The sequence below is a fragment of the Sarcophilus harrisii genome, chromosome 5 (genome assembly GCF_902635505.1).
Source record: "Sarcophilus harrisii chromosome 5, mSarHar1.11, whole genome shotgun sequence".
NCBI lineage: Eukaryota > Metazoa > Chordata > Mammalia > Dasyuromorphia > Dasyuridae > Sarcophilus > Sarcophilus harrisii.
In genome coordinates this window covers 145720274-145734247 of record NC_045430.1, presented here as the reverse complement: position 1 = coordinate 145734247, position 13974 = coordinate 145720274, and the positions used below count along the sequence as shown (strand labels likewise).

The window sequence follows — 13974 nt, the reverse complement described above, 5'->3', positions numbered from 1 at the left end:
TGATGGCTTTTTATACTTGGAAGGCATTAAAACCCCAATAATATAAGCTGGACAATTTCACAGACATCTGCTCTTTGAAAGTAAATGAGAAGAAATAGAAAGATGGCCCAACAGAAGGTAATAATAAAAAAGAGTGAACTATAGCACCGCTAGTAAGAAAGGTAACTGTCTTTGCTACTAAGAGAGGATAGGAAAGCCTTTTTGTGTAAGGAAACTGCAGCTTCTCCACTCTTGATAATCATTAGATTCTGTCTTGTGGGTGTAAAATTTACACGTCAGACAATAATCAGTTCTAATCTGTGAGCTAAGTCACCAAATTCTAACCTGTGGCAAATTGTTTTCCAGGACATAATTTTCTGAAACCTGACTTGGTTCCCCTTCAGTTCCTCTTCCCCTAAATGTACAGAAATAGGATTTGTTCACAAAATGGCAGTAAAAATGGCATCACACCAATTAATTTACTCAATTTCCTAAGTCATCCTGAAGCCCACAGTGAATGAGGCTGCTAGTACCAGGTATGGACTATCCCAAAGTGTGTACCATGGAAATATGTCATGGGTGCACAGTTCTGAATGTTTCAAAGAAACCCTTTAACCCCTGTTTAGATGCATTGAGAATAATTTATTTACAACACTTTAGCTCAGTTAAAAGATATAATCTTTTTCTCAGTTTCAGCTTGCTCCGTGCAGTTTGATTTTTAAGGCGATATTCCAGTTTGTGATTGCTTGTCCAGTTTCTTGATATAAAGTTTGCAATGACACCCAAATCCTTCATGCAGCGGGGGAAAAATACTAAAGCTACACTGCACTGCCTTTCTCCAATTGTACTTTAGGATATTTTGGTTCTTCCATAGCTGCCCGAGTCCCTAAAATGGAATGGGGGACTGGAGGATCAGTTTGTAATCTCTGCATTGACTATAGACTGCTCAAATTTATTGGATGCTCTGCATATCCTCATGGAATATGGTTCTGCATTGATGCTTCCAGGCCTTGACGTCTCATGGATATATGTGTGACAGTGAAAATAAATTAAAACATTGTGAGACAGAACCTAAGAAGAATGTTCTGTGTTAATGTGAAATGGAGGGCAACAGCTGCATCGCTTATCTGCTCATGGCTGAAGCGTCAGATTTCAGTACACTAGGCAACTTGTCAGAACCAGGGATTTTCCAAGGTCCCGGTGAGACAGTCGCCTTCCGAGTTGCGGTGGTGGCGTTGCGAACACTACTAGAATGGAAGTGTCCCTTCCTTGGGAACTCGCTATGTTTCCCGTCAGGCTCCCGCCGGCTGTGGTCCATGTCACTGGAGTACGGGCTGCAGCTATTGCTACCGTATGCCTTTGTAGCACCGAGTGATTCGAGCTGGCTGTGATCAGGAGCTGCTGCGGCCTTCTTTTCTGCTGGACCCAAAGCTCTGAGATCCTCTTTCCTCCCGAGAGATCCACCTCTGTTTGAATCAGCGGCCTTGGACCTCCCGCGTTGTTCATCATTGGTTCCAGCGTACATCATCTCCCCTGCTCCCACTTCCGCGACAGTGATCTGTCCAATCGCTTTACTCTCCGAGGGGGGCCTGCCACCCTCGGTTTTCTTGGATTTGCACTCAGACGATCCTTTGTTTGATGTCTCTTCATGCTTTGACCTATCAACCTTCTTAGGACTAGCTGATCTTTCCCTTTGTTCCCCTAATCTTTTCTTCTTCTGGCCGTTAGCTGAAAGCTCCTTTGGTTTTCTAACGTCATGTTCCCTTTTGATATCCCATGTTGGGTCTGGGCTTATCTGGTGGGAAGGGTCAGAGGGTGGGGCTAGATGCGATGAAGATAATGGTGAGATTATGTCTTCAAGGGAAGTCACTACTTCCGGCAGACCTGTGGAGGCGGCAGAGGGAGAACCCCAGGAGTTTGGTTCGTCTGTGGTGACAACAAAAAAGAAAAACTGGATGAGAAACCGCACCAAAGGGCAAACATTTTCCCGCATTAAAACATTACGCTCCTATGCTGTCAGTAATCAGCATGCAGAGATTCTTAGAGAAATTTCTACACTGTAGATAGGAACAGGTTCAGAGAAAAGCAACCTCACGGTGTCTTCTCCTGGAAGTCCCCCGCTGCTATATCCCTACCCGTACCCCGACCCCATCCCTCCACCTCGCTTCTTTGCCAAAAGGGCGACAGTATTGGTCTCAGAGTATCCTCTCCACAGTGCTCCTGAATGGAGCTGGGAGTTCTTTATTGCCCGGAGCTTACTCTAATCCTCTCATCAAATTCTCTAGTTTTTGTGCAGCCTCAAATCTGACAATTTATTGGTAAAATCTTTCTACTTTCATGCATTTCTTACATGCATATTGGACTAGGCACTATCAATGTCCTCTTACAAAATAGAGCAAAAATGATATTCTAATATATAGCCTTACCCCAAAACAATACTTTAGTTATCTTTATTTCAACCCACATTGTAAATGAGAGATTGAGTTTTTATAATTGACATAATTCTGCATTGCCATTGAGCAATTAACCATCTCTCTTAAAAACCGGTCATACATTATGGAAATCCTTGTTCTGTTGTCATTAAGCAATTAACCATCTTTCTTAAAAGTTGGTCAAGGAAATCCTTGGATCTACCATTCTGAGACAACTAATGTTAGCTGTGGAACCTAGCTCTATATTTTAACCTTAGGGTCCTGTTATGGTACTTCTGGTACTGGAGTAGAAGAAGAGAGAAAGGATTGAGGTGGGGCAGCTAGTCAGTTCATTGAATAGAGTGCCAGTCTTGAAGTCAGTAAGACCTGAGTTCAAATTTGATCTCAGACACTTAACACTTCCTAGCTGTGTGACCTTGGGCAAATCACTTAACCCCAATTGCCTCAGTTAAAAAAAGAAAAAAGAAAAGAAAAAGAAAAAGGATAGAGCTGGTGGGGTGGGAAGTTCCTAGTGAACTATTTGAAATCCATAATTCTGTTATCTCCAAATCACAAGTGTGGGAAATTATCTCTTTTAAAATGAAGTTTTGGGGATTTCCCCCAAGTCTTTCTCTCTTACATTTTCTCTCGGTTACCATTTAAACAAGAGGGTCATATAAGGAAAATATCCTGGTTGTTAGTTTACCTGCTCTCTCTCATGTTGTTCCTATGTTAATCTTCTGACCACTTTTATTATCATCATATATGCATCTTGAATTCCTTGAGCTCAAGACTTCCTATGGGTAGGCTGGGCTCTTGGGAAAGCTATAGCTGCTAGCTCATTTAGAAGTATTGTGTGGTTTAATATAAGAAATCTAGAAAAGTAATTTGCCATTTTGACTTTTTTATGAACCAGGGTAGCCTTGGTTATTTCAAGGACTAACAACCAAATTTATTTTAATTCACTTAAATAAAACAGGACTCTTGACATGGAAAAGATGGTCCAGAGTCAAAATTAGAAGGAAAAAAGTTTAGTGCAGCAGCTCTCAAAAGATTGGAAACAGTTGACTGTGGCTTTCAAAAGGGCCCAACCTCAACCTACACTGGCAGCATCTGGTTTGACTATTGTAATCATTCAAATTTTTATAGACTCTCTGTCTCTTATAATATCACAAATTGCATATTAAATTGGTTATCTTCAAAATACATTGGAGATATTGGGAGGAGTAGTAATTATTCGCTTCATTTACAGATGGAAGAATTAAAACACAGAGAAATTAAATGATTTGATCAGAATTACAGAGTGATTCACCAGGAATAAAATCTGGTTTTCTTCATTCTTTTTTCTTGCCAACAAAAATGCCCTGTATCGTAGCTTGTATCAGCCTTGCAGATAGGTTCAAAATATGTGGGATGTGAGGGCTCAGTAGGAGATTCTTGGCAAACAGAATGAGATTGGATGATTCTACAGATACATTTATTCATATAAAACCTATCGGCCCTTATTCCTTCCAGTTTTGTTTAATCAGATGGCAAGAGGACACAAATCTTTATCAAGTAGTAAAAGCAGGCCCAATCATTCTACAAACTCAAATTTTCTTAAAAACTTTTCCAAGCAATAATAGGGTGAACCAAGTTTTATTTCTTTTTCCTTAAAGTTCAAGTGTATTTTGGGACATGGTAACTGCCCAATATACACTTAAAAAAAAACAAAAACAAAAAACACCTTACTATTATGGTAACATCTCCATTAACAGAAGTTATATTTTTGACAGAAACTTCATAAACAGAAGGAAAAAAGGATATATAGGAGAACATTATAGAATGTCAAACGAGGGAGGGAAAGGTTTTGGAAAGAAAGAAAGAAAATCATTAAATGATCTAAGGTATCATATATGCCTGAAGAGATAAAATATCCTGAAAGCCCTGGGACAGAGGGAGAAGAGGACAGAAACTGGGAAACAATTAAAGAAGGTAGAAATGGAACCCAACTTGTTTTTGACAAAAGATGGAACCTAGGAAGGAAGATAGGATACTGGACAATGGGAGAAAGAGGAACTGTTGGCAGTTTGCATGGAAGCAAATAATATATCAAATATATAGGAGAACTGCTTAACTTCAGAGATTCGAACAAAGCCTTATCTTAGCAATAAAAGGCTTAGAAATCACAGACCATGTTGGGACCACAAATGAATGGGTAGAAATTTCAGTTTAAGTACAACAAAAGAAATAACTCCATTATCAAATGTTTCCATGTTTGACAGGGGTAAAGAACACAAGGCAATTGATACCTTGAAGAAAAGGAGGGGATAAATCCTCTAGAAATGAAGAGATCTGGGAATAGGAGGCAAGCTTCAGAGACTTCCCTGTTTTGATTATGGAGAAAATTAGAACCTACGTGGAGAAGCATTTTTGTTCTGCCTCACTGCCTGTTGGTGTGAGGAATTTTTTAAAAACCAAGATGAATTGGCATAATGAAGTCTTGTTTTTAAGGGAGTTCTTTCTGAAGTTTCTCTAACTCATTCACTTTCCATATGGATGAACAGGTGAACTAAGTGATGTACCCAAACACCTTACTGAGGACGAGGATGAGATATGAGCCTCTGGTTCATCTCTTAAGTTTTCAACATTCAGCTCTTATTGGTTTCCATTTCCAATACAAAAAGGGATCACAATTATACAAGAAGCATACACATAAACATATTCAATGAGCTATTCTTCAATTTTTAACTGGCTCAGAAGGAGATAAAGAATCCATTAAATCATCATAGATGTCCATGATGGCATAAAATCACAGAATTTAGGAGTGTAGAGGGATCTTGGAAATCAGGTAGTCCATTCCATCTCTGTCAAGGAACCCCTGTTATATCCACTTGCAGTCACTAAGCCTGTGTTTGAAACCTTCATTATCTGTTATCATAGCATTCTACTTTGGTTTCAGACAGATCTCAAATCCAAATATCTCCTTTGTAACTACTATCCATCATTCCTAATTCTGACTTCTGGGGTCACACAAAATGAGGTGAATCCTTCTTTCTCACGATAGCTCTTCCAATACTAGATGACTGTTATGTCTACCCAAAGTCTCTGCTTTTCCAGGGTAAGCATTCTCAACTCCCTCAATTAAGCATTGTCAGGCATGTTCTAGAGTGCTCTCACTATCCTACCTACCCTTGTTTTATTTAATTTATACCCAGAACCTATCACTGTAATGCAGATACAGCCTAGCCAAGTCAGAGTATAGTGGGACTATTATATCCCATGCTCTACATACTTGGGCCTCTTAATGTTATCAAGGATGGCATTAGTTTTTCTTTTTCTTTTTTTTTTTTTTTTTTATCGGAGGGAGTAGGGAGACAGCTCTCATAACAGAGCACATATTGATTTAATAAATTATATTTTAAATCATCATGGAAGCAAACTATATATCAATATGTCAAATGCATTTCCTTTCACATGCCAGTGATAAAAGATGTAATTCAAATAAATTATATATTTAAGTTAAATTCATTTATAGGTAGCAAATGGGCAGGTAAGGGGCATAGTAGATAGAGTACTGGACCTGGAGTTAGAACCATTTATCTTTCTGGATTTAAATCTGGCATCAGACATTTCCTGCTTGTATGACTCTAGTCAAGTCACTTAACTTTGTTTCCCTCAGTTTCTTCATCTGTCAGATGAGCTGGCAAAGGAAATAGCAAACCACTCCAGGATCTCTGCCAAGAAAACTACAAAAAGAATCCCAGAAAGTTGGACATGACTGAAAAATGACTAAACAACAAATAACTGGATAATAATACTGATTAATAATTAATAATCCTAATTAGTACTCTTTTAATAGAATTCTTTAAATATTTTACTTGATTTAATGCCTATAATAACGGTCACATAGCTAATACAAGTGTTCTTATTCCCATCTTACATATGAAGGAAACTGAGGCTCAGAAAATGAAATAAAATAGTTCAAGGTCATACCACTAGGAAGTGGCAGAGAAAGGAATCACACCCATTTCTCTCACTCTGAGTTCACCATCCTTTCTGCCTCTCCAGCTTCAGTAAATAAATGGCTGTGCTCTTTATTTTTCTTGGGGGAAAACTGACAGGAAAAAGAAGAGTAGTTTAGGAAGAGTTGCTTTTCACCTGAACTGAGACTTAAGGAATTATGATGATGAGAGCCATCTGGATGGAAAATCATTGCCCAGGATCCTACTTTATAATTTATCTACTTACTTCAACCCTTGAAGTTATGGCAGAATGATAGCATCCTGCAATATTAATAATGGTCTAGTGAATACCTTAGTGTGGCATTTCCTTTAATAACACTGGTTGGCATCTTCTCTGCAACTTAAAGCCTTGAGCAGTGGTTCTTAAAGTGGGATCTGGGGACCCTTGGAGATCCTGAAACCCTTTCAAGAGTTATAGAAGGTTAAAATTATTTAATAGTAATACAAAGCTGTTTTAATTTCCAATGCAGAAAATATTAATAGAAATAACGCATATAAACAAAAGGTATTTGGAGTCCTCAATAATTTTTAAGACCGTGAAGAAGTCCTGAGACTGGGAAGTTGGGGAACTATTGCCTTAGAGAGGTGTTCAAAACTCTAAGAAGTTAATTAATTTGCCTAGAGATAGGACTCCAAGGTCCAGCTCTGAGACCAGCTTTCTCTCTATCCTTTTCACCATACTGTTTCTTATGTGGGATGTAGAAAGCTAAGTACAACTTAGTCTTTGAGGTTCTCTTTAGCTTTAGGTCCATGATCTTGAGCTCTCCTGAAAGACTTTCCTGTTTACTTAGAGAGAAAACAAGCACTCAAGTTTAAGGCAGAATATACTTGAGTGATACAAAGAGATGCGAAAGGGCTGTTGGGAAAGAGTAGCATATGGTGCTTTATGGTATAGGAGATGTGTATTTTGTGCCCACTTCCCTATCCCACCATGCTTTGGAGAGAGCCTATTCTTTGTTGACTGTTATTGATCAGGAACTTCAGAATAAATGCTATGACATACCAAGAAGTCATATTTTTGGTTTTTGGATCCTTGAGGATACAGAGAAAACATTATTATATTATATTATACATGATTATATATGATTTTAAAAAGCATTTGATTAAGGAGAGCAAAATCTTGCCTTAAAGCTAGTATTCTTAATCTGAGTTCAGTGAACATGTTTTGTTTTTTATTATAAATATTTCAGTATAATTTGTTTCTTTTATAAATCTATTTTATTTCATGCATTTAAAAACACTGTTCTACTGCCAAAAAGAATTCATGACAAATGAAAGGTTGGGAAATCCTATCCTATCATCTCTTCTCCATAAATGTGTCAGCCATACAAATTAAAGTCATACAAAATTCCTTTAAGAAGCACAACAATGACTCTCTTATAAGATGAAGCATAAAACAAGAAGTAGGCATGCTAAATGTGTTTGACACCATTATGAAGGATTTCTAGGGTAGAGTACAAATGAAAGAGGACTACCCTAGAGATGGTAAGATCTTCCAGATACTGATTTCATCAAGTTCCACAATGTTTAGGAGCCTACTAGAAAAGATCCATAATTATTCCAAAGATTTTGGCCTAACTATCCACATAGGGAAAACTAAGAGGAGAAGGAATAACTAATATTCAGACCAGTAGTTTTTAAATTTTTAAACTCTTAAACAACGAGGATTTCCTCAGGAGTTCTTTATAGCAGGTTATAGTTATTAATATTTGTCATATTAGACATTGAATTGTCTTTTTATTATTATGAAAATAGTTCTGACCCCCGCAGACCCCCGAAATGGTCTGTGGAACAAAAAGGGTCCTTTGACCATATTTTGAGGGCCAGACTGTGATATGCAGTTGTATGAGCAATTTATAAAGTTAGTCTATCAATGCAGGGATTATGGACAAATAATATTGCTGGAATCTAGATTTGAATGAGTTCAGAGTTGAACTGGAGCAGGAGATGTGCCTTTGGTAAATTGTAGAATATTTTAAATGACTCCAAGTGTTCCCCTGAAACAAATGTCCATTTCTTTTAACACTGATATTCTTATGAGGATAGAATCTAGATATAAATCTTTGAAATATTAGTATCTGAAGAAATGAAGTTGTGGTTTATTCAAAGGATAATGGGGAGTTATATAGGAGGCATTTAGAGGTTTTTAATATAATTGTATAAGAGAAGCAGTATAACAGATGAGTAAATGGAAAAAAGAGGTGGGATGATCATATGTGAGGAACAATGAACTTGAATATTTTACTGGAAACATATTATATCAAGAGAACTAGAAACAGAAATTCTTAATCTGGAATCCATGAATTTTAAAAATAACATTTCAATCATTATATTTCAATATATGTTTTGCTTTGTTATCCTATATATTTATTTGTTTGTATTTAAAAACATGATTCTAAGTTTCACCAGACTATCAAAGAGGTATATGATACAAAAAGATGAAGAACCTCTAATCTTAAGGAAGACCTCTAGCAGGCTGTGTGAGACACAGATAGATAGGATTTATAGTAGAGATAGGTAGAGACAGGATTTATAAGAAAATGTAAGAATCATCCAGTATGAGAGAGAAAGTGGATGGCAGATCACAGATTAAGAAAGTCGGGAGGTGTCCAGCAAAGTGCTTTGTAAGAGAGATCCTAAAATAAAGTAAAAACACTAGGAAGCAAAATCTACCTAGATTTAAGCAAAGAATAAGTTCTGAGTAGGCTGGACAGATTTCAGGTCAGATTAAAAAAATATGACAATCAACATCTTTTTGGTCTTGCCCCTTCTGGTAAGGAGGGGACAGTGAGGAATGCTAGTGTTCATTTCAGGGACAAATAATTAATTTTTTTCTCAATAAGCTATTTGCTTACTAATTTAATAATGATGATGATGATGATAGCTAACAGACAATACTTACTATGTGCCAGTGTTCTTTATAAGCACCATCCTTTCCAATTCCTTTGTGTTCGCTAATTAGAAAAAAATCCCAATGTTTATAAGGTTAAAAATCTCAGGTGGCCATATGGACTGGGGCTGTATCTGGCCCATATCAGGCACATGTTGCCTGACTGTGTTTTAGCTATAGCTTCCCAGGGTCACATTTAGGAGTAAATGGGACTTTCTAGGTGCCAGTTCTGGTGCCAATATTCTTCTCTTTTCAGTTGAAGAAATTGAAGTCTGCAAAAGAGAAGTCCCTTGTCCAAAGTCAGAGTTAATGGCAGAACTAAGACTAAAACCCAGGTCTCTTGGCTCATTGCTGAGTGCTTTCTGATCTGTTTCTCATATAATGCCTCAGTTTCTTCAGTTAGCAAATTAGAGGTTTGGACACTAGATGATCTCTAAAGGTTTTTCCCACTCTAAAGAATGAGTAATAAACTCTTCATTGTGTTCTCTTTGGACGTATTTAATTTATTTGAGGTGAAAAAAAGGTTTTATTCACATTCCTTTCACAAGTAAATTGAAATAGTGCCTTTAAAAAAAGTTGGATCCTGGTGGGGGGTCAATATTAATGTCAGGGAAGTCCTTACTACTGAAATAGAAGGCTAACTAAATAGGGAGAAGATTGAAATAACATGAGGTATTGAAAACTATTTCTACCATAAGTCAGCATGCTACAGGAAAATATCAAAATGATCAGGGTGGCTCAAAGGAGAATAATAGAAAATAATTTGCTGTTCTAAAAGAAAACTTGAAGAACTGTGTTCAAACCTGACAGGTTCATTTGGGCTTGTTCAACTGTTACTAAGATGATTGCTTTTTGTAATAAATATAAACATGAAAAATGCATAGTTTTATCTGTTTGATCCAACAAATGAAAGACTTCATTCTTCTTTGCTATTTTTGGTGTGATGGTTACAGTGCAGAGGCATTGTTAATGGTCTTGAAATATTTATATATTTTTTGCCTTTCTATTACCTTGAAGATATAAACTAAGGGCAATAAACATTATTTTTATTTTTATTAATACAGTATTGGCTCATTAGGGTCTCATTTTCAAGCATTTTTTCTTTTACATAATTATAAGATCAGTCAACCTGCATGGAGTCAAAGCTATAGAAGTATTACATGGGTTGTAAACCTCAGGTTAATGAGAGGGTACCATTGTAAATTACTAATAATGACTATACGAAATATTTTGCATCCATAGAATCTGTACAGTTATTAAGTGATCATGATTCATGATCTCATTTGGGCCTCACAATAATCTCATAATATATATATATATATATATATATATATATATATATATATATATATATGTATTCTCCCCCCCCCCCCATTTTACAGATGAGGAAACTGAAGCTCAGAGAATGACTTAATTGATTACATTCAAGTTGGCAAGGCTGGAATTTTGAACTCTGGTTTCCTAATTCTGTCAGGTTATTATTATTATTAATTATTATTATTATTAACCACACTCATGGGAATAAAAATTAAAAGTCTAAAGACCTATATGAACTAATGAAAGTTCCGATTTGTGTAACATTTGAAAAGAAGTGCAATAAAATTTAATTATTTGTTGAGAGCTTGTGTGATATGATAGAGGGGGTGTTTGAGAAACTATCTTATTTAAAAAATTTACCCTAGAAACCTGAAAATGATAGATTTATCATTAGATTCTCCATCCCTATGGAGTTAACCTAATGGGTTTAAGGTTTATAAAGAAGACTGTTCTGAATGCCACAAAGACCTAGATGCAAGTTCCATCTCTGATACAGTGTCTCTGTAACCTGGGCAAGTTGTTTAATTGCTCAGGGAGTTTGGGATTTTCAGAAGACTGTAAGTTAGAGATAAACTGCCAATTTGCATTGGTGAAGGTAGTTTTCTCACTTGAGAATCTCCACTATAATATCTATGATAAATGATAAGTAGCCTAGAGCTTTCCTGAATGACTCTAGTGAAGGGAAATCCTTTATGAGGGAGTCTGTTCCACTTTTGGACAATTTTAATAGGAAACTTCTAGTAAGCTACAAGGAGGCAGCTAGGTGGTATAGTGGATAGATCACTGGACTTGTAATCAACTGGCTTGGAACCAGAAAGACTCATTTTCCTGAATTCAAATCTGACCTTAGACACTTACTAGCTATATATCCCCAGGGCAAGTCACTTTTGCCTCAGGTTCCTCATCTGTAAAATAAGCTAGAGAAGGAAATAGCAAACCATTGCAATATCTTTGCCAAGAAAACCCCAAATGGGGTCATGGAGAGTTGGATATAAAAGAAAAGCAATTTAACAAGAGCAATAGTAGGCTGAACTTTGTATCTCTGATACCTCAATATACTATTTATTCTCAGATTTACCTTCTTAATCTAAGAAGAATGGGTCAAAACCCTCTTTGACATGAAACCTTCAAATACTTGAAGATATAGCTCCATCAAAATTTTCTTCTCTAGGGGCTCCAAAACTCATCATCCTTTTTCTGGACTCTCTCTCTCCAGTTCAATTATGGTCTCAGTTTATTTTTCTACCTGCATTGTCTATCCCAGGGATACCTCTGAATGTGCTCATATAATGGACCAGTCTTCTAAATGCTTACCATAGTCTGACTAAAATTTAGTATTTCCTGTGTGGATAGTTAAGCTGATTTTTTCTGTATACTCATGGCTTTCTCTGAGGAAACTTTGTAAGACTCTGGGGTTTGAGCAACCAATAGAAAGAACTCATTATCTATAAGGAATCCCTTTTCCTTTTAACTTTCATCATGACATCCTCCATTGTTTATAATTTTATTTATAAAATTTTTAAGCATTCCAATTATACTTTAAGATGAAAATATATAGATAAGCCATTAATACAGAATGGCTCTATTTTGAGGACTTAAGAAAAACTATATCTTTTTTTTTATGTCACCAAAAATTTCCCCTGTATTCCTGTTCCTCCCCTTCAGAGAGCAATCAATTTTTTAAGAGAAAAAAAAGCAAGAAAAAGTTGACATAAAAATTGACAATCTATACATTGTTTTCTACCTAAGGTCCTCATTAATTGCCCCTGCTCCCAAAGTAGTGAGCAGATAAGGACATTAGGTTGTAAAACAGAAATTAGATTTAGAAAAAATTTAAAAAGGCATTTAAAAGGAAGATGAGAAAAACTGACCATCATTATTCCCTCAAGATTTTTAAAAATCCCTTTAATGTATTTTCATCTCAATAGTACAAGAATAATATCTCTCATATGAACAAAAACACCACCAGATTAACAAGGAAACAAACAAAGAGAGGACCACCTGTCTCTTGCCTTGGGTCTGGGGGATGACATTAGTGTCAAATTTGATGGACTTTGGGAAGCCTTGAAAGATTGTGCCTGGTCAGGATACTTAACTATTTAAGCTTACTTTATCCAAATGCAGTTTAATAGATCAGATGGAGAAGTTGTGATTTCAAAGCTTCAGTATAAGGTTGGAGAGCATATACTAGGAGAAGATAAAGATTAATAAACATATCTACAAATAATTTGAAAACTAATTGTATCGCATATCAGTTAAATTTACTGAATTATGTGCTTCCTCTCATGGCATCCTGAGGTGTAGTCTTGATACATATTTACTGAACAATAAAGCGTTGAAGGGATAGTAGTGCATAGATTACTAGGCTTGGAATCAGGGACATTCATCTTCATAAGTTCAAATCTGACTTCAGATACTGCCTTTGTGACTCTGGGTAAGTCTCAATTCCTCATCTATAAAATCAGGTGGAAAAAGAAATGACATACCATTCCATTATCTTTGCCAAGAAAACCCCAAAATGCGATCACAAAAAGTAGAGCACAATTAAAAGAACTAAACAAAATATAGCAGTATGATCGATATTCATTGGTCATTAATTCTAATTTCAATTAGTTTATCTGATTTTTTTCTATCATGGATAGCCAGCAGAGAACAAAGCTTTGAGAAAATAAGAAGCTAAGTTTTTAAAGACAAAGAGTGCCCTGAGTGTCCCTTTGCAATGGATCACAGCCCTTAGGGTTCAAATCATTAATATCCCTTTAATAAATACCTAACGATGATAACAATAATAAAAATAATAACTAATATTTATATATTACTTACTAGGTTAAACACTTTTTTATAATTATTTCATTTTAACCTCATAATTTTATTATGAGTTAGGTATTATTATTATTATCCCCATTTTACAGATAAGGAAATTGAGGCAAATAGAGGTTCAATGATTTGTCCAGAGTCACAGGTAGGAAGTAACTAAAGCTGGATTTAAACTGAAGTTTTCCTGACTCCAGACCCTTCAATCTATCAATTCACCAGCTAACTGCCTTTAATGTTATATTAGTATGTTAATATGTCTATATTAATGTTATATTAGGTATGTATAATATGTATATATTCAATTATTCAAGTTAAAGCAGTTCTCGAGGGATTAAAAAGCAGTTCCCAGAAAAATAAACATCCCTGGAGGGAGATTAAAAACAATGACAAAGAGCTTTGAGAGTCTCAAGAACTCAAGTGACTTTTATATTTAACTTGCACAAAAGAACCACAGTGGAGCCCCAGATCAATCCAACTTGGGGCACAGGTAACACAAAACTGACCTACATGTATTTCATCCATAACTTTTTTTGTTCACAACAATGCTGGCTGGTTT

At 36.1% G+C, this 13974-nt stretch overlaps 1 protein-coding gene across 12 annotated transcripts in view; it reads right to left on the bottom strand.

Moving 5' to 3' along the window:
- Nucleotides 1-600: 600 nt before the first annotated feature.
- MAGI2 (membrane associated guanylate kinase, WW and PDZ domain containing 2) overlaps nt 601-13974 on the bottom strand; it is a 1604868-nt gene continuing 1591494 nt past the window's right edge. For 9 of the 12 annotated variants that reach the window (XM_031940846.1, XM_031940849.1, XM_031940848.1 and 6 more), the window contains one exon: nt 601-1905. In XM_031940846.1, the coding sequence (XP_031796706.1) occupies nt 1103-1905 (803 nt within the window). In that variant the 3' untranslated portion in view covers nt 601-1102. The remainder of the gene's footprint in view (nt 1906-13974) is intronic. The other 3 variants (XM_031940854.1, XM_031940855.1, XM_031940856.1) reach the window with 1 other exon arrangement.